Source organism: Mugil cephalus, chromosome 1, assembly GCF_022458985.1.
Source record: "Mugil cephalus isolate CIBA_MC_2020 chromosome 1, CIBA_Mcephalus_1.1, whole genome shotgun sequence".
In the NCBI taxonomy this organism is placed as follows: Eukaryota; Metazoa; Chordata; class Actinopteri; order Mugiliformes; family Mugilidae; genus Mugil; species Mugil cephalus.
The window spans coordinates 16,551,626-16,574,311 of record NC_061770.1 but is presented as its reverse complement, the minus strand read 5'-3'; the positions used below and the strand labels follow the sequence as shown (position 1 = coordinate 16,574,311).

General features: G+C 41.4%; 2 protein-coding genes across 11 annotated transcripts; one reads left to right on the top strand and one right to left on the bottom strand.

Moving 5' to 3' along the window:
* The first annotated feature begins 14,291 nt into the window (after positions 1 to 14,291).
* On the top strand, positions 14,292 to 16,745 carry tac3a (tachykinin precursor 3a). 6 transcript variants are annotated; one of them, XM_047568729.1, is made up of 8 exons: positions 14,296 to 14,704; positions 14,793 to 14,857; positions 15,260 to 15,375; positions 15,477 to 15,579; positions 15,811 to 15,837; positions 15,956 to 16,009; positions 16,121 to 16,190; positions 16,476 to 16,745. In XM_047568729.1, exons 3-8 carry the CDS (start codon positions 15,274 to 15,276, stop codon positions 16,492 to 16,494), a joined length of 375 nt encoding a protein of 124 aa, XP_047424685.1. In that variant the 5' UTR covers positions 14,296 to 14,704; positions 14,793 to 14,857; positions 15,260 to 15,273; the 3' UTR covers positions 16,495 to 16,745. The 6 variants fall into 6 exon arrangements, with proteins under 6 accessions (XP_047424713.1, XP_047424720.1, XP_047424702.1 ...); XM_047568746.1 differs by having other exon boundaries at positions 14,295 to 14,857; positions 15,480 to 15,579; XM_047568751.1 differs by having other exon boundaries at positions 14,296 to 14,857; positions 15,480 to 15,579; positions 16,124 to 16,190.
* A 255-nt stretch (positions 16,746 to 17,000) lies between these two features.
* Positions 17,001 to 22,673, bottom strand: c1galt1a (core 1 synthase, glycoprotein-N-acetylgalactosamine 3-beta-galactosyltransferase, 1a). 5 transcript variants are annotated; one of them, XM_047568701.1, is made up of 5 exons: positions 22,490 to 22,668; positions 21,826 to 22,069; positions 21,363 to 21,620; positions 19,701 to 20,365; positions 17,001 to 18,034 (listed from the first exon to the last, which is right to left on the bottom strand). In XM_047568701.1, the coding sequence occupies exons 3-5, from the start codon at positions 21,574 to 21,576 to the stop codon at positions 17,684 to 17,686; spliced, it is 1,230 nt and encodes a 409-aa protein (XP_047424657.1). In that variant the 5' UTR covers positions 21,577 to 21,620; positions 21,826 to 22,069; positions 22,490 to 22,668; the 3' UTR covers positions 17,001 to 17,683. The 5 variants fall into 5 exon arrangements, with proteins under 5 accessions (XP_047424657.1, XP_047424647.1, XP_047424665.1 ...); XM_047568691.1 differs by having other exon boundaries at positions 21,915 to 22,069; XM_047568709.1 differs by lacking the exon at positions 21,826 to 22,069 and having other exon boundaries at positions 19,757 to 20,365; positions 22,490 to 22,673.
* Positions 22,674 to 22,686: the final 13 nt, after the last annotated feature.

Here is a 22,686-nt window from a genome sequence, read left to right as displayed (position 1 = left end):
AACTCTGCAGCTCTTTAGATACAGAAATGATACTTAATGATACTCACTTAAACACACAGTGTATATGAGCACCCATTGTTCTGAATATGTGCAGTGCATTGTATATAATGACTGTAAAGGGACATATGGCAAAGAAAAAGGCTTGGGCAAAACTGGCCAGATGGTCCCTATGTCTTAATTGTCATGCCAACATTGTAAAACTAAATGATCCACAGAATTCTCCAGCAACGTGAAGATAAAAGATAAACATCTTAAAACTGGATCTTGTGCTGCAGTCTTACAACGTTTTCTTAGTTTGATTCGTCCAGGCAGATGACAGCTTGGATAGGCTATTTATTTGTAATGCCTCCCCAATTGAACATACTAAGGGCAGAAATGTACACCATTAATTAGTTTACTTAGGCCATAAGGCATAAATAGGACAGAGGCGTCATTTTAACACTTTATTTTTGTGTTGTTAAGCCAAGGCCTAATGGAATTGACTGGCTTCGCACTGGGTAGCTGTAAGAGATACAGACGCACTAGCTCTTTCCTTGAGAGCCCAATGCATTGAGATGTGGCAATAACACAATGCAACGGTCAGATAGGGGTCTTCAAATGGAATCTGAAGAGGTAGATATGTAGCCGCACTTTCCTCTAAATGGAAGTCTGCGCCCGAGAGAAGAGTTCATGTTTTTTTCATCTCACTTTCTTTCCTCCTCGCATTTTTTTTTTAAAGAGTTTTGCATCACATATGTGGCACGCAGAAGGGAAGGCATGAGATTTATCTCTTGTGGTGATGCGAAAGCGGCGATGTCTTTTCCGTCGCAATAAAAGTTCTCACTACAGCTGTTTGATGGCAGCAGTCAAATTGATTGTGGCAGGCTTTGAGGCAGAAGAATGAAAGTAATCCGGATCAAATTCATACCTGACATATAAATAATACTAGAATTGTTTGCTGCGCACACATTTCCACTCCAATTTGAATAAAAACATTTAACTCAGAAAATAAGGCATTGGGTCATTTTCATCAAGCAAACGGTAGAGATCAAGAAGCAGAGGAAAAGAATCTCTTCACATGTTTTCACATTAACTCACATTTATCTCATAGAATATTTAAAGTAAAAAGAACACAACACCTCCTACTGACCACTTGTACAGAGTGTTGTATTGTAGGCGGCGACTTGTTGAAATCCTAACTGATAACAATTAATAATCTAAATCAGGGGTCTTCAACGTTTTTCAGACCAAGGACCCTCAAACTGATGGAGAGATTAAGCAAGGACCCCCCCTACCTATAAAGCTATATTTAACTCAGCCTAGAGCTTATAATACACATCGTTATCATTTTGCATTCAATATTAAGCCATTCAGATAATACACAGGTGCAACTGCCATCAACATAAACATACCTGATGTAAAGAAAACATTCCGTGCACTGTTAGCTTCTCTTCTGCTAATGTTGCAGTACTTCTGGGGTTTCCCCTGGGGACTCTAATTGAGGGGAACCTGACATAATCAGTGTGTAATATGCAGCCTCGTGATTGGCTCAGCAGAGATAGGTGCGGGGCCTACGGTGTACAGGAGACAGATTGACAGGTGTGATTCTGTGTGAAACTGTGTGAAATATCATGTTTTCTGCCTCCATTTTTCCCTTTACTAAAATATGGTGGATTCATGTTAATATGTACTTAAAGAAATTCAAATTTGTGGTGGAATTTGTAAAAAAATATAAATAAAATGTATAATCAACCAAAGATTTTGTGACTCCCCCTGCAGTACCACCACCAGACCCCCTAGGGGTCGCGGGCCCCCTGTTGAAGACCCATGATCTAAATGAAGAAAAATAAAGAAGGGTTCAGATGAATCAGATGAGTGGCACTCGTAAAAGTCTGCGACTATAAATGGCATAAATGCCATGACGGCCATTCATTTTTATGAGATGTTTTCTGAGCAAACAATCTGTGCTGCATTTCAACAGCAGAGCGACCGAGCTCAGTCATCTGAAGGCAGCGCAAATTGTCAAAACCTACAAACAATAATCAGACGCAGAGTCGGTTAATTCAAGCGTTGCACGCTCTGCTGTCTACTGTCCACAAACATGAGATGGCAGGGTCAGGTGCACCAGTGAGCAGATAATTAGACCGGGCACTGCAGATCGTCTGGGAGGACTGAGAGACGACACAATGGAGCAAACGAGCCTATAATCTAATTTCTTTAACTAGTTGTGAAATTGTGTTGAGACCAAATATTGCTCTTGTTCCTTTTGGGTTTGGCTTATTGTCTTTTCCCCCCACCACCCAAATGCTGGATGCTGTTATCAGTGTTTATGTAGCTACTTAGCTTGTTGCACCTGTCCAGTGCATATTCTCAAAAATGACACAACAGAGTGGGTTCATCATCCCCAACGAAAACAGCTGCTTCTCATTAGCTTTAGAGGCTTTACTTCCCTTCTTCATTTTGCCCAAGTCAATCACGCCCACCCCTCGCGTTCATTCATGTTCGTTGCCTGTTGTTGTTACCACCACGGGCAACATCCTGCTGTTATAAACATTTATCAGAAAACCACCAGACACACCACAGGCATCTGAGGGAGAGGGATCTGTCAGCTGACTAATATCTTGTCCTCTACAGGGAAATTAAGTCCATTCTTCACAATGCACACAATAACTAAACTGCTACTCAGGGTCACACAAAATAGCACTCCCTTAGGTAGTGTCTGGGTACGAGCGGAGAGCAAGCCTTGAAACTGCTAAGATCATGAAGAACTCTAAAATGACAGCTGCCCAACAGGTTCCTCGCACAAGGCACCTCAGCAGTCTGAAGGCTGCGCCTCCAACAGCTTGATAGTGTTGGCATAGCAGCCCATCGAGACAAAAGCCACAGTTGTGAGAGGGCGATCTGCAATCCTTTATGCCGGAGTAGGCGGTCAAGTCGAAATTGCCCTTCTGCACTGACGCAGCACAGGCCACGGCAGAAGTGAATCTAATTAACTGTTTTGAAGCAGTGAATTGACAACCTTCAATGTTATGTGTGCTGGATGAAAATTTACAGTCTGCCCACACCGTTTTTTTTTGTCCTTGAGCCACAATGTGACTTTAAAAAAAAAAAAAAGAGAAAAAAAGTGAAAAGTTACATTTATTAAATGGGTGATAAAAGTTGAATGCATTTCATTGCAGCACGTTTTTACCGAGATTTGTGACAAAAAAAAAAATAAATAAATAAAAAGTTATTGGCATGATACGGTCTAATAACGCAACCCCTGACCCTCTCCTGACAGAGCACATGCACTATAAATCAGGGGTCTTCAACGTTTTTCAGGACCCCCAATCTGATGGAGATATTAAGTAGGAACCCCCTACCTACTATATGTGTTGTATATTAAACTCAGCGTTGTGTTATTTATGAATATACATTATTATTATCATGTTGCATTCAATATTAAGCTATTCAAATAACACACAGGTTCAAATATTAATATTTTTTATGCAATGAACTGATTAATTAATTGACAGATTCAAGTTTTAACTTTAAACACAGATAAATGTAGTAGGGGCAGTGAAACAACAAGCCATTCTGCCCTCAGTAGCTGGCTGATGGGAGGGAGCTGCGCTGTTCTCTTCTGCTAATATTGCAGCGTGCCTCTGGGATTTCACCTGGGAACCGAATAGGCTGTCGACCAATTGCAGGGAACCTGACAGAGTCAGGGGCGTAATATGCGGCCTGGTGACTGGCTCAGCAGCGATAGGGGCGGGCCTTACTGTGTAGGGAGGCTTTGATTGACAGGTCTCGGCTAGCGCTGTAGAGAAAGCTCCTATATCGCTGGATGAGTGAAGTGAAGACTGAAAGGTAACGTCTTCTGCCTCCATTTATCCCTTTATACGTTGGATTCATGTTAATGTGTGTTTAAAGAAATTTAAATTGGTGGGGGGAAATTAATATATAAGTTAGCTTTATAAGTTTAAAGGGGTGTATGGTAGTCATTGCAAAATAGGTCAAAAGGTAGAAATGTGGGGGTCATAGGGTTAGGGTTAAGTTACAAGAATTTACTATTAAAATACTAATACGTCGTATTGCTCTTGTTGATACACAATAAGTCATTGAACCATTCACAGAGTAGGAAGGAAAACATGATTGACAGCGAAAGTTAAATGGAGTCAAGTGTTGGAAAGCTTGTAGTCCAGCCAGTGGGATACATACGCTACGAGTGCACAAGAAACATGTGCTGATTTGGTGCACGCTGTGCAAGCGCATCTCTTTTGATGAATCATACATACACGCAGCACAGCGTGTTTTGTACGACTGTCACGAATAGTAGCAAAGGAGGGAGGGAGGATCTAAATGCAGGACACTAAGGGGAGGCTTCAGTAAAAAATTCAAAAACCAGCACTTAAGGCTCAGGGTAACGCAAACACACAAATACAAAGGAAAGTGGCGGCGATCAAAAAGACAGGAACACAAGGAATCACGAGGAACTGAACGACTGAACGTGGATAAAATAAATAAATTCCCAAGGTTATCAACTGTGTGCTCAGGGTTCCTGCGGCTGGCTGATGAAGCAAGACACGAGAGTAAACTGACCTAAAACAAAGAAAATGTACTTGTTGCTGTGGTGCACGTCAGAGCCAGACACATGTCCAGTAGATACACTGCGGAGAGGCCTCAGAAGCGCCATCCGCACTAGACATCCTATGAATACGACAGAGCTGAAGGACTTTTGAAAGGAACAATGGAGCATAAGTCATTTAATCCAAGGACTCACTTCATTCCTCTACTCAGAGTGTTTAATCGGTGCGTTCAGTAAAGGTGAAAACAAAATCTGTCTTTGCAGAAAACCAGGACATAAATTCTTGGCCAGTTCTTAATTAGGCACTCAAAGATGCTGCTATTGATCCTCCAGCCACTTTAAACCTTAACCGACAGTAGGACAGCATCTTCACTTGCATCCACTTCACATTTGTTTCAGTCATATTACAAAAGGAAAGAGTCATAATGAATGTGTACAGTTGTTTGCTTTAAGAAACTCTTCATTCCAGTGAGTGAAATAAAGACATAAAAATACGTTGTTCAATTTAGTTAAATGTGTTAAGTTATAGGAAAAAAAACTTCCATCTATCTATTTTTCCCGTCCATCCAAAGTCACATTATATTCCTCCATTAAGTCGACTGGATAGAGCCGTTGTTACGTCAGGGACTGTGATGTCACTGAAGATATTTTATAGGTGATATTAATAACTTTTAACAACGGCTATAATCTAATCAAGTGTCCCAGCAAGTCATGACAGCGTGACAGTTCGCCAGCCGGCCCCAAAACCCCCTGGAACTGAGGCAGCTAAATGAATCCAGCCATCAATAAAGTTATTGTATTCGCCTGCTTTTCCTACTGTGGCGTGTCAAACTGTCTTCTGTGGAAGAGGCCCATTAGCAGACCTAAAGTTAGCAATTCGATGGCATTCAGAAAGAAGTAAACTATTCCCCTTGGGTGCAACACGCAGATACTGAATAGTAATGGACAGCAGGTGTAGAAGCGTGTGACAGAGCAAGTCATTTAGCAGGGGTGCAGCGGTTTTGGCCAGCTTAAGACCGGATGAGTGGTAAATTGGAACAAATGCAAAATAAACTGATTAGAGAGAAGCGCTGATGTGGAAGACATGGAACAGCAGCAGCTGATCCCACCCTCTAAAAGTACTTTATTTTAATTTTAAAATGGAATTAATTGCTATTCCCAGTCAACCAAAACATTGAGAGTATACACACCGACACCTCTGTTTTTCGAGCCACTGTCCGTACTGTACAGCCACTTGCTGATGTGATGACCCAACAGGCGCAGCGAGTCGCAGGTGTTCTCCCAAGAATGCCTTATTTAAATCTCCGACAATACACGAGAGTAAAGCCCGCAGCCTTTCAGGAAATGATGGTGATGAATACGGTGATGGGGAAAGTGGGAGATGGACAAAATAGTGACACGCAGGCTTGATGGTCAGACACTGGATGTAATGTGAAAGATGGGGTGCCATCTTTAATTAGAAGCTGAGTTACTGACGGAAGGAAACAAATAATGTTGTCATTCAGCAGTATCCTGTTGTGACAGCCACTCACTAATTATCTTTCTGTCCTCTGATGCATCCGTCGTCCTTTCCTTAGGTCCAAAGCAATATCTCACGTACACACCGACGGTGTTGTAATCAAAAATATAGCCGTTAAAAAAATCAAAAGCGAGGCAACAACTGAATCCTTGATGTAAAGTACGTGACGGGCCAAAACATGTAAGAGAAAACCAAATGTGACGGGGAAAAAAAGACACATTTTGCTGATATAAGGGAGCAACAGTCGGAAGCCTCAAGGAAGACGCTCATTCTGTTCCTCTAACTCCCACACCAGTGTTTAAAGTTATTCTGGCTGATTGGACCTCTTCTCAGTCTGAAGTTGGTCAAAACAACACTGAGAATAAACCGTTTTCACAGCAATTTGCTCCTTTCGCAGAAGTCAAATTACACTTAATGGAACTGCTTTCATGGCTAATGAATGCATATTCCATTAAGCATCCCAGAACTGCAACGTGCACAATACTGAGGCCCTGAAATTCATTGTACTCGCGCCTTTCTTGCAATGACACGCCGTACCTGTGTCCATTTACAAACTGCAGGCCTTGAGTATGATTTCACTGTGCACAATTAAAAAAAAATATATATATATATATATCCTTGAATGTGCTGCAGACACTTCTAACTTTAGAAGACGTGTGATCAGGCAGAATATGTGAACTGCGTGTACCATAGGTGTTCTGGGGGTCGTTACACTGGTGATGTAGGCCGTACTGAGACATCTTAACTCAAATAAAAGCATCAATTTATTATATTTCATTATAGGTAACTGCCCTGTTAATAATAAAATATTGCATTCATTTATCAGTCTGTGGATTACAGAAATAGAAAAAAAACAGGCGGACACAAAGGCAATTGAACTTGCAAGGTTTCTTGATTGTTTTTTTTTTGGATATACCATGACCTGGGTGACTGAGACCCTTCACAGACATACAGAAAAAAATATTGATATGCGTAATGGGTATCAAAATAAAACTACAAATTTCAAATGTGACATTTATTTTAAGTTATTTAGCAAAGATGTTGAAAAAGTTTCTTCCGTTTCTTTCAAAGAAAACAAAAAAACAAACAAAAGAAAAACAAATCTACTTGAATGGTGACTGTTTCCCACCCCCATCTGTTCTGAAGTGTGTATTGATCCGTTTTGTATGTGGAGTGATGTTGGCTTTCTAATAACAGTCCAGCTGTGCGCAAACCTGTATTTCTAGCCACTGTACTATCAGAAGAAAATCTCTCTGCAATCACTGTAATCAGGAGATTACACTGACAGATAGCAACCGCATTGCACAGTTGTGCAAGATCTATAATGAATTATAATGCACGTGATTATCAGATAGTGATGCGTAACAAGTTTATAATGTGCCCTTTGTGCTCACAATAGACTCTGAGTCTGCTCCTCCCTGCGTCTTATCAGTTTTTATCATCCTTGGCTGTCTCTGACATCCTCTCGTTCAGGCAGCCAGTTGCCCCATTAAGTGAGGTGGAATAAAGGTGGAGTCCATCTGCCATGTCAGTGACAACCCTCTCTTAAGACAAAACTAAAACAAACAATCTGTAATTCTATACGGATTGAGCAATTCGCCTTCGTGTCTAGCCTGACAGACGTGGAGCCAGCTGTGTTTACCAGGACATTGTGCGTTATGAACATAATCACTTTACCAACCCCTGCCTGCCTGTTATGGATGGCACTTGTCATTTACAGAGGAGAACCCAGGGCCATCAGTCATCTCTATGTGTGAGTGTGTGTTTGTTTGTGTGTTGAGGGGGTGCGGTCGTTAGGGCTTTTTATTCTATCTGTTCCTCTAAGTGGAGCAGTAAAATCTGCTCAAATAATCACTGAACAATAAAAGTGTGATACTGGGAGCACTCGTATTTACATACGCAAGCATTTGTCACATTGCATACATAACATACACAAAACGTCTCTCTGCGGTGCAGTGTGTTCAGTCACCACACAGGTCATGTCAGCGGTGTTTAAACATGAACACATCAGCTGGAAATGCAGGAAATCACAACACTGGAACCGTCCACCCCAGGGAGCTCATTTAATCCAAGGACAAACACTATGCTACAATTATTTTATCCTAATGTCCTTATTATTCTTTTGAAGGGCTCTTTCACTGACTTTCTGAACTGCTGCAGCCATTAGGGGAGCAAATGCACATGGTTTTTCCCAAACAGGGATTTATTTTTCCAATAGACGTTACACACTGATGTCATTGCCGCCTCATTTTATAGGTTGTTTCTGAGGAGTAGTGGATGAGCAACATTTTACTGTACTCACACAGTGGTTTTGGCTGTTTTGCCTTTATTATGTAGGCATTTGATTTTTTTTTGTGTCCATAAATAATTCATCCGATTTATAGATAATCAGAGATTATAAAAAGACAAAACTAAAAATACGGAAGCAACTGATAATGCTTGACTGGGATTAAGATACATTACTGCCTTTCACATTTTCTGTACCTTCCAGTGTACATTTATACAACAGAAATTAAATAATGTGATTATGATATACAATAATATGGATAATTCCACACCCTTGAAATGAAAGGAAATAAAGCTAATGTCCCCTTAGCTGTCAAAAAATAATTAAATTTAAACAAATTCAGATTTGTTGTCTCCAATCTCATTTATCATCGTTTTATAAAAATCAATCATATTTACCACAACTTTTATTTAAATCAGCCAAACACACACCTGTACCGTTCTCCTCTCCTCATATACAACATCAGCTGGTATATCGTCATCAGCAGCTGCTGGAGCCTTGCTTTCGTGAGAACCGCAAATATGTTGATGTGTCAGGATTGATCAACAGCTGACCCCTCATACCATGAAAGCAATAACAGCTGTTTCTTGAAGGTAATGGCACCACTAAAATTAGGTCTGTGCCCCATGAATAATGTGTTTCATTGACTTAGTCTCCTGTGAAAAGAGACAAACAACAACGGAACAACAACAAAAAAAAAATGTCAGAGGTCATTCGTGTCTGAAATTACTTTAATGGGGGATTTACCTTTGCTACAGTCATGTGTACTTGGCAGTGATAAGCGTTTGGTGGACATCAGCTGTCAGGGGATTACACACCGAAGCCTATTTTTTATGTATCTAATGTTGGACATAGTGATCGAATTAGCAAATTAAGAACAGATGACTCAGAGGATTCATCTCCCTCAGGAAATGATGAGGTAATTGCTATAGAAAGAGCTGAGATCAATGGGGCCTATATTATTTCAAGCACTGTCCTGGGAAATTTTCCACATTGTCTCATGGGTACCCATCACATCACATCTGAATAAAACATGGGGCGTTTGTTTGGTGTGTACATGGTGTGCATCCATGCCCTCTCTTGAAATATTCATTTCTGCATCTATGGAAATAAAGTGCGCTCACATGGGTCCACACAAACACAGAATGCGAGGAAAGCTTATGGAGAGAAGAGACAAATCACAAAATTCCTAATATCAAATGTTCAAATTGAATCAGAGGAAGAGTAATGCCACCACGAACTGCTTCACGGTTTCCAATTTCTGTCTCAGTTACTGTGTTGCACAGTTTGATCCCATGATTCCGTAATGGTCCTTGACACAATTTTATGAGCAGGCAGGCGGGACAAAATGAAATAAGCAACAGATAGAGGTCACGTCCAAGCACACTCAGTCAGTTTAATACCTTGGTGCATTATTGTATTATCATGGGCCCTCATTCACATCAAGGTAATGAGCTATGAACTACATTTCACATCGTCATCATCCTGCCAATGAATCCAAAAACAAACACTGCCAACACGGACACAGCCCAAAAATATCAATTATGGGTCTGGCCTTTCTGTAATAAAAAGAACACATGGTTCAAATTAGCTACTGCAAATTCTCAGGGACAACATCAGGACTTCTGACTGGTTTGTTTGGCAGCTCAGACGTGTTCGAGAACTTCACACTGTAGATCTATGTATGTGGAGGTGGTCAATTTGCAACAGACAAAAATGTGACGAACAAAATAAAGATGAACATTAGAAAAAATACTTCAGATTCAGCTCAAAGATTAAAAAAAAAAAAGTGTTTACTTACGATAATCACCAAAAATTCTTTCACTGATAAGTTGCTTCCCCGATTCTGCAGTTCAGAAGTTTACTTTTTTTGTTCTTTGAGAAATCTTTTAGAAATTAATCACGCTTCAGCTGACAAGAGGGAAGCTTCGTGAGCAAAAACGATTCGGTCGACTCGGCTCAGTTTGAGGATTTGGTGTTAGAGATTAGTTTCTACATGGATTTAATATCTGTGTGACTCTCCAGTCTGTTTGTGTGCTCGTCTGGGAGCCGGCTTTCTTACCTGTCTCTTTGTTTTTACCACAGCGAATGCTATTTTCTTCGTCCGCACTTAGCTGTCTACGACTTTCCTCTCAAATAACTGACGATATAAAAAAAAATAATGCAAAAACAAAGGCGTGCATGGTGACAGTAGCTGCAAAAGGCTTAAGAAGACCGGCAGCAGTTATGACCAAATTTAGGAGGCTACATGTGTAGCGTGAAGCAGTCAACAGATAAATGGAGGCAGTTAAACCCCTTTTGCATAAATAAGGAAATGAAGAAATCCTGAAATGTCAAATTAACAAGAAGAGACTCTTGGCAAGAAATACGAAATATGCCCCGAAGTGAAGTCTGATTCACAATATTGCTCCTCTTCAGGAGAGAACATTTCTGCAACTCAAGCAACTGATTGCTCCCATTTTATCAACTAAAGTGCAAATAAAATGATGCGGACAGGACACGAAGGAACAGACATTGATTGTGCCTGTGATAAGCAGAATGCTAATGTGACGTCTAGAGCATTCTCCGAGCATGATGGGTAGAAAATAGGCTCTTCTGTGTTATGGCCAAAAAATTTCACCAATCTGAAAAAGAGGAGATATTCAAGAGCCTGAACTGCACCTATTTTCTCCCTTAGACCTCAGTCAGAAACGTTGTCACAGAGAGAAGATTAAAGGGGACAAAAACCTTTGACAAGTAGAGAGCAGAAAAAAAACGATTTTTTGCAAAACACTGAAAAAAAAAGCAAAAAAATGAAAGGGAATGTGCTTTGGTTCAGAGACGCCGCCACTGACACTTTCACATACCCAGTGTGGCCTTATGCAATTAGACTTTCAAAGCAAATAAGCAACCACACCAGTTTTAAAGAAGCAGCCTTCAAATTAACATTTAGATGGAAGTGACACTTCAGGGGCTTCACAAGCCGGAGATCAGGGAGGAGTGAGTGCAATGAAAAACTGCATCCATCAAAATCATTTTGCATGGCCCAGGGGAAAGTAGAAAGTGGACCCCAAGTTAAATCCCCACCCCTGCAAATCATCAGAGCCCATTAAGTCAATTATTGACAGGTGTGTCTTATGATCTACCGTGGAGAAGCCTGTAACCATCTAGATCTGCTTATTTTAGATCCCATGTCGCCACAAGCAACAGTGACCAGCAGGGATGGCCACCGAGTGTGTGTTGGACTGTTTTACTTCCTGTGACGGTGTTCACACATGCAGAACACCCTTTGGACATACGGCCCAGACATTTTAAGCCATCTCCAGCCTCAGCCTCAGTAGTTAAATCTGCAACCCCGCAATTAGTCACACATCCTCGCAGCCTCACTCCGACTTCTCACCCGCTCACATTTCTGCTTTTCTGTCTCCCTTCAGTTTTTTCGTTCTTTCGTAACATCTCTCCCATGTAAGGGCTGGGGCGTCACTGTCCCCTATCAACTCCAGGGTGGACCTCACTTTATCTTTTCCCTCTCGGGCCATGAAAGCCTGCGCGAATGGATGACTGGCAGCTCCATTAGACACCGGAGAGGAATAACAGTGTGACTGTACTCCAGGCTCTATCTGCTGCTCTCCTACACAACTACAGCGAGTCCTCCACACAAACAGAACTGCCTAACAGTCTCAGACATGTTGGACAGTTGAAGTAAAGAAACACACAACATGCGTCGACCAACAAACACAAAGAAACACACACAGCAGAGTCGATGAGAAGTTAAACTAGGCGGATGGAAACATTATTATGGATAAGGCGCGGTTTATACTTCTGCTTCAATTTGGTGCTGTGGCTACTTCATCAGCCCACGCCCTGCTCACACTCTAACGTCACAGCAGCACAGACCACAAGTGCTGTGATTGGTCCACTTCGAAGTAGCGCATTTCCACTTTAGTATTTCAGGCTGCTTCTCGATATCTGCAACTTTCAATTTCATTGTTGTAGATAAATTACAATGGAAGAACCCAACTGGCAAAAAAACAACACGGCACCGACTAGTGATTGCGTCACCGTAGGCTACGTGCTTAGGTTAAACCGTCTGTGTCACAAAGAAGTATAAACCACGCTTAAAGATGTGTTAATGACAGTTTGCTTTTCATTCACACAGATACATTAACTGCATCTGTACACATCAGAACAGAATGATGGAGCCAGACGTCTGTGAAGGTCCTCTGTCATCCAGGTTATGGCCTATCCAAAAAGACAAGCTGAGATAAACACAACTGGAGTGTCTTAAGGATATTTCGCCACTCACTCATTCACTTCTTCAGTTTTCAAAGACTGGTGGGGAGTTGGGGTCTCAATATTTTTGGGGGGTCAAGTCTGATGTTCGCTGGCTATTTCCTGTACATGGAAGGAATGCAGAGAGAAAGTTAAGGTTTTATTGTTGTTATTTTAATAATGTTGTTGCAATACTAATTTCTGCAAAGAAATGTTTCAAAGTTTTATAGTGTCCAACTGATTAATTGTCACTCTGATGAGCAGAGAAGCCAAATTGGCACAATTTTCTAATTAAATGTTTCGCAGCATGGAGCTGATCTATGTCTTTGCTGGTTCACCTATATTCACAGCGGGTCGCCCGCTGTTACTGAGCCAACCGTGAACGCCCTGCTGACCTGTCAGGGCAAGAGATTGTCTAAACACCTCTGCAGCTGTCCACAGCTCTGAGGGGGAGCTCATGTATAATGAGAGAGCAAAGGATTGGATTTGTGAGTCGGGAGGCAGGAACTGATGACATCCAAATGCCGTATAGCAGAGGGCACACATCATATTATTCTCCAAACTGCAGGGCATGCGACTACCTGTGATATATAGCAGGACATCCATCTATCTTCACAGAACGCATTCCCATTCCCCTTCTGGTTAGATGAGAAGCTTCTCCTGCCATGGCATGTTGTGAGTAAACAGCCCCTGGCACTCTTTCCCTGTGTTACTCCGAAACGAGGGTCGCTTTGATTACCAGCAGAGATGAGAAAAAGCTCTCATCAATAATGCAATAATGCAATTAATGACTTCCCCACTTCTGTCAGAGCTCCCATCCCGAACCCCTGCACTGCTGCAATCCTCTCACCTCAGTACCCCCACTATCACATACAGGAGCATGACAAATATGGAAATGGGAAGTCATTGATAAAACATACCGATTAACCTTTTGTATAAATCTGCTCGGAGGCTTTGTTGGTGGTGTCACGCCCTCTTCCATCTAAGGCCTGAGGCTCCAGAGGAAAGTGAAGCGATGTCCGCAGAAGTTCCTCCTGCCCCATTTTACAGCTATGATCTCAAACTTTGCTTCGCTCAAATATTCATGCTTGTTTGCATACTGAATGTGTGCTCAAACACGAAAACAGGTGTAATTGCTTGTGTAATTGCACGAGAAATGATAGGTTTGGTATGAGCACTAAATTGGAGTTGTTGTCAGCTTCTGACAAAAAGGGGAACCGTTTCCATCATGATACACATAAAAATCTTTTCAGGATTTACATGAATACTTCATTCCACAGCTTAGGGTTACTTAAGGACATAATGCGAGACCTTTAATGTTGTAAGAGAGCGACTAAAGCAGTAGTGCTCAGGGGGAAAATTATATTTCAAAAAAGCATCACGCCACTGAGCTTATATAAGTTGCAAGATAGACGTTTCATCTCGCCCCCTGTCAGAGCCATTTAACAGAGAATTTAGAGACATAAAAACAATTTCAAGTGACCCTGTGAATCGCGTGTTATTCCTCGTGTCAATACTGGAACGAAGACGTGTCTGTCCAAACAACCCCTCAGCCTGTCTGTTTATTCACTGGTCACAATGTCTATATGGGCTCCTCTGTCTATGTTCTTAGTAAAACTGAATTGTCTTAGTATGTTTCCAGGTAAAACACGTCACATAATGTGTCATGCTTTTGAACTTTAGCAAAACGTCCAGAACCAAGTCCTGTGTGTATGCGTTCTTACTAAAATGCTTTATATCTTGACCGTGACTAAGCTGCGGAGAAGAAGGCACATCATGTAGATCCCCGTGTCAGCAATCTAATGGCAGTGACGTAGAAAGACTTTGAACAAATAAGTTGTTTTCGTTATTTTAAGTTTATTTTTAGCCCAAAGCCAACAGAGATAACGTGTCTCATTTTTAACAAAGTGACCAGATATATTGTCGTCACGCTACCCGGACTTTTTTTTTTTTTTTTTCTCTGATGGCGTGTTTGGTGGGGGGGCCGGGAGCTCCCAGCAGCATCATGACCATCCATGAGTAAGATATATAGCCTTCAGTCCAACGTGATATAAGATTTGATACCCCACCTACGCTCCAGTTGCTGATTGGCGTTACGCAGGTATCCAGCTATTATTTATTACCCCAAAGCGTGGACGCCTCATTTATCCTCACTGGATCTCACTGCAGGATCTATCTGTTTCTACTAGACCCTACAGCAAGACGTGCGAGGCTGACTCATTTGCCAAATTATCTGATATAAAAAAACAAACAGGTAAGAACAACATCTAATTTAAATACGGTTAAAATTTAAACTGTTAACCTCTCTTTCTGTTCTTGCGTATTTCTTCTCTTTATAATAAGTGAGTTTGAAGTTTACCACGACTCTTTGGGAGGGGAACACAAGCAATATGTGATAAGACTATTCTCGTGGTTTCTTTCTCTTTGAGGGTTATAAAGGTAACCAATAATTTACGATTAAATTTGCGATTTAAATTACGATAACAATAAAATAGACTAACCACATATTTGTGAAACCTAAACCGCGCGCTTTTACGCGCAGATTACGCAGTGGGTTGTGCGCAACAGGTGGAATTTGTTCCCGGACGAACATCCGATTTATTTCAACATAACGAAAATACCATGTAAAACCTAAAAACTGAATATTCTTCCACAGGCACGCCTGAGAAAATGAAAAAGGGTTTGCTCTTGGTGACTTTGTTCCTCGTCATGAAGCTTCGGTGCTCCCACTCTAGATGCGAGGAGCCAGGATCGCGCAGATCAGCATCAGACGTAGGTTTCATGGCTCCTGGTAAATAAGCGGCTTATCCGAACATCTTAAAAAAAAAAAAAAAAAAAAAAAGGAACTGATTATTTTTTTCTTCTCGTAATAGCAGCAGACCGTAGGCTTGGACAGCCTCAAGCGGAACATTCTTAAGAGATATAGCGACCTGGATTATGACAGCTTTGTGGGTCTGATGGGCAGAAGAAACGCCGGTGAGTCTTCTTTTCTACAGTCGAACGCACTACGCAGAGAAGTTTTCTGTAATAATAACAGCAGCACTATTAATGATGGTTAACTAAAAGACAAAAATCCAGCAAATTGCGACCTTTTAGATTCTGGTGAATTAATTGGATTCCTTTGATATGAGTTTTTTTTTGTTTCTCAAATGCTCCCGTGACTTGATTTGTATTGGTTTTTCTTTTGTGTTTTTTATTTGACAAAAGAAAACGCTGTGCAGTCACCACAAAAGAGTAAGACCCTTTTAATTCATCAGTAAAGAGATTGATATCTTTAGTCTTTTAAATTGCCAGTCTGATAAATATTCGTTTGAAAAAAATTAAATGTCTGTTTTTTCTTCTTATTTTTAAGGGGAGATGCATGATATTTTTGTCGGTCTTATGGGAAGAAGAAACTCAGAGCCTGGTGAGTGTGTCATTTCACGTGAGAGAAATATCCATGAGCTGTGTCCCGTACGATTTCATCATATAGACAGTAATAATTCTATATTAATCTGTCTGGTAATCTCTGCTCTAGCAGATAATGGTGCCTGGAGGAGAGAGTATCCAGAGAGGAGAGGCATTTTTCTCAACAAGTGCAGGCTGAGGTGAGTGCCTGTTCATTTGCACTCAGCAGATGGAACATTTCCAGGTCTGCACCACTTCAGAAAAATACTTAAAAATAATCACTCAACCCATTCAATAAAGGATAAAACCGTATCAGACAAGAGCTCTTGGAGGTGTCTGCTTGTCAACGTTTAATATTTTCAAGACACTGACGACTTTTTCGATTTTGCCTGAATCCTTTACTTTTCAAAAGAAGTAAGCCCGCAGCACCGATTTTAAACATGTAATATGCACACATGGATGAGATGTGATGTGTTTTGCTGCAGGCTACTTCAAGGGCTGTAGACGTTCCTTAATTTGGCTTCAAAGACCGAAGATCGCAGAGAACAGTAACAACGAACTCAATGCCGGATGGAATCGACTGAACAGATGCACTGTACTCCTGCCAGCTGGATTGTGAACGTGACCATAAACCAAGCAGATTGTATTTGTTTTACCTGAAGACAAATCATAATTATAAGTCACAATTCCTTTATCTTTATCATGTTTTCTCTTTTTCCTTCAAAGTTCAAAATAAACATAATTTTTATACATAATTTTATTCATTTAGATGTTGCTGCCCTGTCCCGTAGCTGTGATCCTTCTAGTTGTCTCTTGTGGAGGCAGCAATGTTCAATCAGTCACACTGTTGGGTTACATAAATTGGTTTGACAAGAGTAGCTCACTGGAGTTATGTGTATACCTTGTTTATCAGACGCTGCTGCGGCTCAAACAGAAGCACATGAGTTGTCAAGTGCACACGTATATGTCTGAGCATTTCATGTCAGCCAGGGGGGGGGAAAGACAAAACATTTTTACAGCAACTTGCATTTATTCCTCAAACATTATATTACTCTCGGTTCCAGATTTAAAATCTGCGTTAATTGTCATCATTAATGTTTCGCAAGACAAAATCAAAAGGCAGAGTACAAAGACACAGAAAAATGAATGTTTGCATATTGTTAAAAAGAGGTTAATAGTAATACAATTTAAAAATTTTAACATAAAAAGAAGCATGTGGCGATAAAAAAAAATGCTAAACATTTTGTGACGTGTGGCTTCTCTCGATCAACACAAAAACCGATTAATTAAAAACGGATAAAAAAAATAAGAATAACTTCTTCATAAAATAATTTCAGTCATCTCGTACTGTATCATTGTCCCAGGTGTCCTCGTGTACTGATAATACTGTTATTCCAAACACACTGGGGCAGAATCACAAAATTCTGTCTGTAATTCAAACACTGGTGATCTAAAACATAACTATACAAATGTATGTGTTTAAACTGGTTGTGCAGCTATACAGCTACCTGACCCTGGAACATATTCAAACATTAACCACTCGCTCTTTGAGACTTTATTGTGTCACACGAAACCTAGTGCTGTCAGATCTAGGAAGTCAGTACACTGCGTGGGTGGGGGACAGTCGTACTTTCTACTAAGAGCAGTGTGAACACATTGCAGTGGTAACACATTTAGCTACGGCTAAAACACATCAGTGGTGTCTGTCTCGTAGGACTGGAGTCCTGTCCTCAAAGAGGTGCGAGTATAGACTGTTTTTCACCTCTTTCTCCGTCCCTACGTTGGTTTGGTTTCCGCTGACGGTAAAGGCGGCGGTTGTGTGACTTTTTTCATCTGCCGCCTCCTGACCTTCTTTCATCCCCGCTGTCACGGCCGTCTGCGAGAGCGTGCTGAGGCTGAGGCTTAGGCCTCGGCGTAGAGAGGGCTGGTAGCGTGGCACGTAGCCATACGCTCTCAGGTGGTACGTGTAGTACTCCAGTGTGTACATCAGCTCTGCTTCCACGTAATGAAAAGATACCGCCATGTCTGAGCAGCACTGAGGACCCTGAGGAAGGATAAGACATTGATCACACATAGTACAAAATAATAATAATAATAATAATTAAAAACACACACACATAACAATATAGCATTTCCAGGAAACAGAGAAAATCTAAATAGGAACATTTCCAAACAAAAAAAAGTCAAAAACAAACAAAAAAAGCAATCAGAAAAATACCACATCTTTAAATTTTTCATCAGTTTATAGAACAGGGTTCGTATTATTCTAAAAGTCTCATGAGAAAACTGACAATATGCTACGTGCTCTCATCTGTCCGACGGAAGGCTGTATGTGCTGTTCGCATATAACCTCAAGCTAAACCTCACTCAGGAGTAAAATTACCGAGGACTGTTTTATGCTGCAGATTAACATACTGCGTTTGTATGCCGGTGAGCATCTCTGGCGCCAGAGCAGATTCCGTTCGATTAAATGAAGATAAACGACAGCGTTTGAGTGCTCATCACGGCAAGGACTGCTATCAAGTTCAACGACGTGGCTCATTTATGTTGTGATAGTAGTTTCTGAACAATAAGGGACGCCCGTGGCTCAAGGGGAAATAATTTCTAGCAAAAGCCTACAAAGAAAACACTAGAAGAAACACACACTGCCTGGCCAAAAAGTAGCCACCACCTGGACTAAGCAAACAGGTACGAGCCTCCTATTAGGTCATTACTGGGTGATTATCTGGCGTGCATCAAGCAGAGAAAACATTTAGGGGGATTGCAGAAACTTAAGAGCAGCTTCTTCAGTTCTGAAGTTCAGTCACTGAAGAAGCTACTCGGATGAGTCGAGTTGCACTTATTCAACGCCTTTTGGAAGATCTTGGTGAAAAACTCATACAACACTGGATGGAAATAGATCTTCGACTTTTTTTTTTTTTTTTTTGGCCAGGCAGTGTATGATATGAGTGGTCTCATTCATCATTTGCATATATCACCATGTAGTGAGAGTTTCAGAAATTGCAAATATCCATTCATCGAGTCTGATAGAAATATAATTACTCTAATATTAAAAGTAAATTTGTTTTCTTGTTCCCATGTTCACAGACCAAAGAGAAAACGGCCCCACTCACTGGCAGCCCGGGTGTGAACCCGTCTCATGTTAATTGCAAACCACAATAGATTAGTTGCATCATCAGCAGCAAATTGACCAATTTTCTTTTTGTCGCCAGAATACTTTCTGTGGTGCAATCATGTACTTCAGAATGGACCCCGTCTGATTTAATTCACTCACTCTATGCAGGGGTCAGGCACGGAAGCTGAAAGCGCTAGATACTCACATATTCATTCATTTAGTGATTATTCCTCTGGTGAATAAATTAAAGCAACACTTATATTCTCCTGAATTCATCCTATTGCTCACTGCTCACGTTCAATTAGGAAATATGCCCATACTGTACATCCCCTTGATGGGTAGATGTACACTAATGACATTAAAGTATTTTTAACTAGAGGCTCAGCCTCTCATTAGCACGTCTTCCTCACCTGTCTTACCCCTGTCTAATAAGGCTAATCCAGTCACAGGGCTTATTTAAGTCAGACCTATTTATAAAGCCACACTGGCTTTCACAGTTAACTTAAGCGAGCCAACTTTTTTTTTTTTCCTTTAACCAATTCTCACATTTCAGTTTCACAGAACTAAACCAGGTGACACGCGCAAAGGTACTTGCCTCAACAATCGGGTAATAACAATAGCTCCAGTACCAGAAGCTCTTGGAGAACTTGCCAGTTAGATGGTGCTCCGGCACAAAAGGGTGAAAGGTTTCCCGATGCAAAGTATCTCTGGAGTCCCCAGCCACAACGCCCATCTTCTCCAGACACTGCCCCAGTGCGAGGTCTTCTACAGGCGTGGTGTGTGTGCAAACCTTGGTACGGAAACCTTCCACAAATCTCCTGAGTGCTTCTTTACTGAGCACGTAGCCTGCCCCCCCGCTCATGTAGCCTTGCTTGGTGTAAGGTTTGAAGCGTTTTCCAAAATAAACGGGTTCTTCGGGGGTGTGGTTGGACAGAATCCAGCGCAGGTTGTCCACGACCACGTAGGTGTCGTCGTCTGCCTTTAAGAACCAGTCTGCGTCATTCGCATGGTGCTCGTAAACATAATGAAAGGCCCGGATGGTCTTCCAGTAGAGCTGATCGCGGCCTTCCTTGGTGCCCAAACCCACTGTAGGAAAGTCAAGGTCCTCCACGGAGCTCATGAACACCACGATGTTGCAGTGGCGACTCCAGGTGGCCCTGACATGGCGGGCCCTGCTCTGCAAGTTGTACGGCCCCGTCATGACCCAACAGAGAATACGCACTTTCCGATACAAAGCATCGGCCACCAAGGTGTCTTCATCTAGAAGGGACGCAGAATAAAATACACTGTAAAGCTGTAACCTGGTGTGCAGTGGAGCTACCATATGCAAACATTTACGGCAAACATTTATTTTTGTATACTGTGTATTGTTCTTTTGTTCCTTAAAAATGTTTTTGCACATCATGCTGCTCACAAGTTCCCTGAATTGTTTTCTGAATCTTCTACCAGTAAAACCACGCTACCTTTGAACACTTTATCGTAACTTTTACATATGCCACCAGTTAATTTCCACGGCCACGCTGTGCCATTCATTGCATTTAGCTTTCTATGATTACTCCGCTTGATCATTATCTGCAACTTTTTCCTTTTACGATGCATCAACATTAGAGAGACACTGAATACAGTTAAGGGAAACAATGAGTGACACACTGCATCATGATCATTTGAATGTTAACATTTGAATGCAAACAAATTAAATAAAATTCAGTGGAACCGGTTCTGGTCTCTACTAGTACTAAATTATTATTCTGTTAATATTCTATAAATTACTATATCATACTTTGGGGTAATTAGCCAACACAAATCAATTTAGCAACAATAAATCAGTTACCTCTTCTACTTGTTTGTCTTTGTCTCTGTCTACATCTCCCTCTATGACCACAGCTATTTCCAAAGTTAACAAAGAATGCTGTAGTGCTTTTTTTCACTTCCCTACACCCGTCCAACCCCTATCAAGAACCTGAAATGGCTTATAAAATGAGGCAATAGCTAAGCCTTCAATCTTTTTTTTTCGTCAAACCGTTGTTTGACAAAAATAAATAATCCTGCACAAGCCTTCACAGATTAATCTGCAATTGATCCGGCTCTACACTTATCTGTAGCTGGTACTGCTCTTGGCTGGGGTGTTCTGAAATATCAGTTAAGGTGGTTTGGTATCAGGTGCCACAAAATGAAACGGATATCCTGAGGTTCATAATCAGTGACACCACTTAAGTAGTTTTTATACAGAGGGCCGATCTGAATGAATTTAAAGCACCTGGACGGTGAGGGTGGAGCAGGTTGATGAGCGCAGATCCCTCCTTCGCCCAGCTGGTAGGTGGTGCCTCGCTTGCCACTGCGGCCTTTTCCTGAGCCTCTGACAGCACGGGGTAGCTTCTCTCAAACCACACCTGGTGCAGGAAGACATACATGCTGCAGGCTCCTGCCAGGAAACCCAGAAAAAGGGCCCATCTGGAGCCGGGGCCTTTCATGGTGACAGCGTTTCCAGCTCTGCAACGTCCCAGTTACAGCATATCTACATGGTTGCACAAAAAAAAAAAGAAAAAAAAAACAGTTTGGTATGTAAGCTGAAAAGGTCGAGGATTGTTCCAATGATTTCCAGGTACCTTCAGTATTATTTTGAAAACCATTTGTGTCTGTCAAGTCAGTAAAACCTTTATTGACACACTTAACTCAGGGCCTGGACAAAGAGACACTTAATAAACAAACTTTACACTCACCTTCTGCAGTAAATGCGAACAAAAAAGATCACTTTCACCTTTTGCACCTAGTTGCAAACTGAAGTATTTTAGACTTGGAGCACACTTACAATGAACCTTACTGATGACCGATGGTGTGGACACGTTGAAATCCTGGCCCAAACTCAAATGGTTTTAGTGAAATGTAGGACTGTGGATTAGTCCCACTAATCAATCCATGGAGACGCTCCAGGATTAAGATAGCCTCATCGCTAGACACCTACACCTTTTTGTAAAAAGAAACGCTGATTTCAGTAAAAAGCGCTGATATAACACAAGCGTATCGGTTGACAAAGACTTCACACTGAACCCGGAGTATGTCGCTGGCAAAAACAAACATGTTTCCACTGGAGTCTATTGCCCACAAGGTTAAAGGCTCAAAATCCAAGACAGATGCTAATGATTAACTCGAGTAGAGCTACTATTATTTTCTTTCTCTTTTGGGCAAAAGATTTAGCCTCCTGAATGCCGTTCCCCGTCATTATCAATCTACTGGGCAGTTTCCACTCATTTCTGCATGACAGAGACAGCCGAGGCTAGATAAGGCCATGAGGCATCCCAGTTATTCTAAACAACGGCAGATTGGTGCGTGTGTTCCCAGTCAGCAGAAATAAACATTCTGTCTTAATAAGCATGTGTTATTTACCTTTACCACAGTCATTTGTGACCGCGCTATGCTTGCCACTCCGTAAGCAGCTGTATGAAATCTGAAATCCTGCAACACCGGCAGGACGTACGCGCTCACATGATGATCACTATTATCCGATTTATTGCCCCAGACTGAAGCCCTCTCTACTTCCGTCGCCGAACCAGGTGATCAGTATGAGAAAAGGCTACGGTACA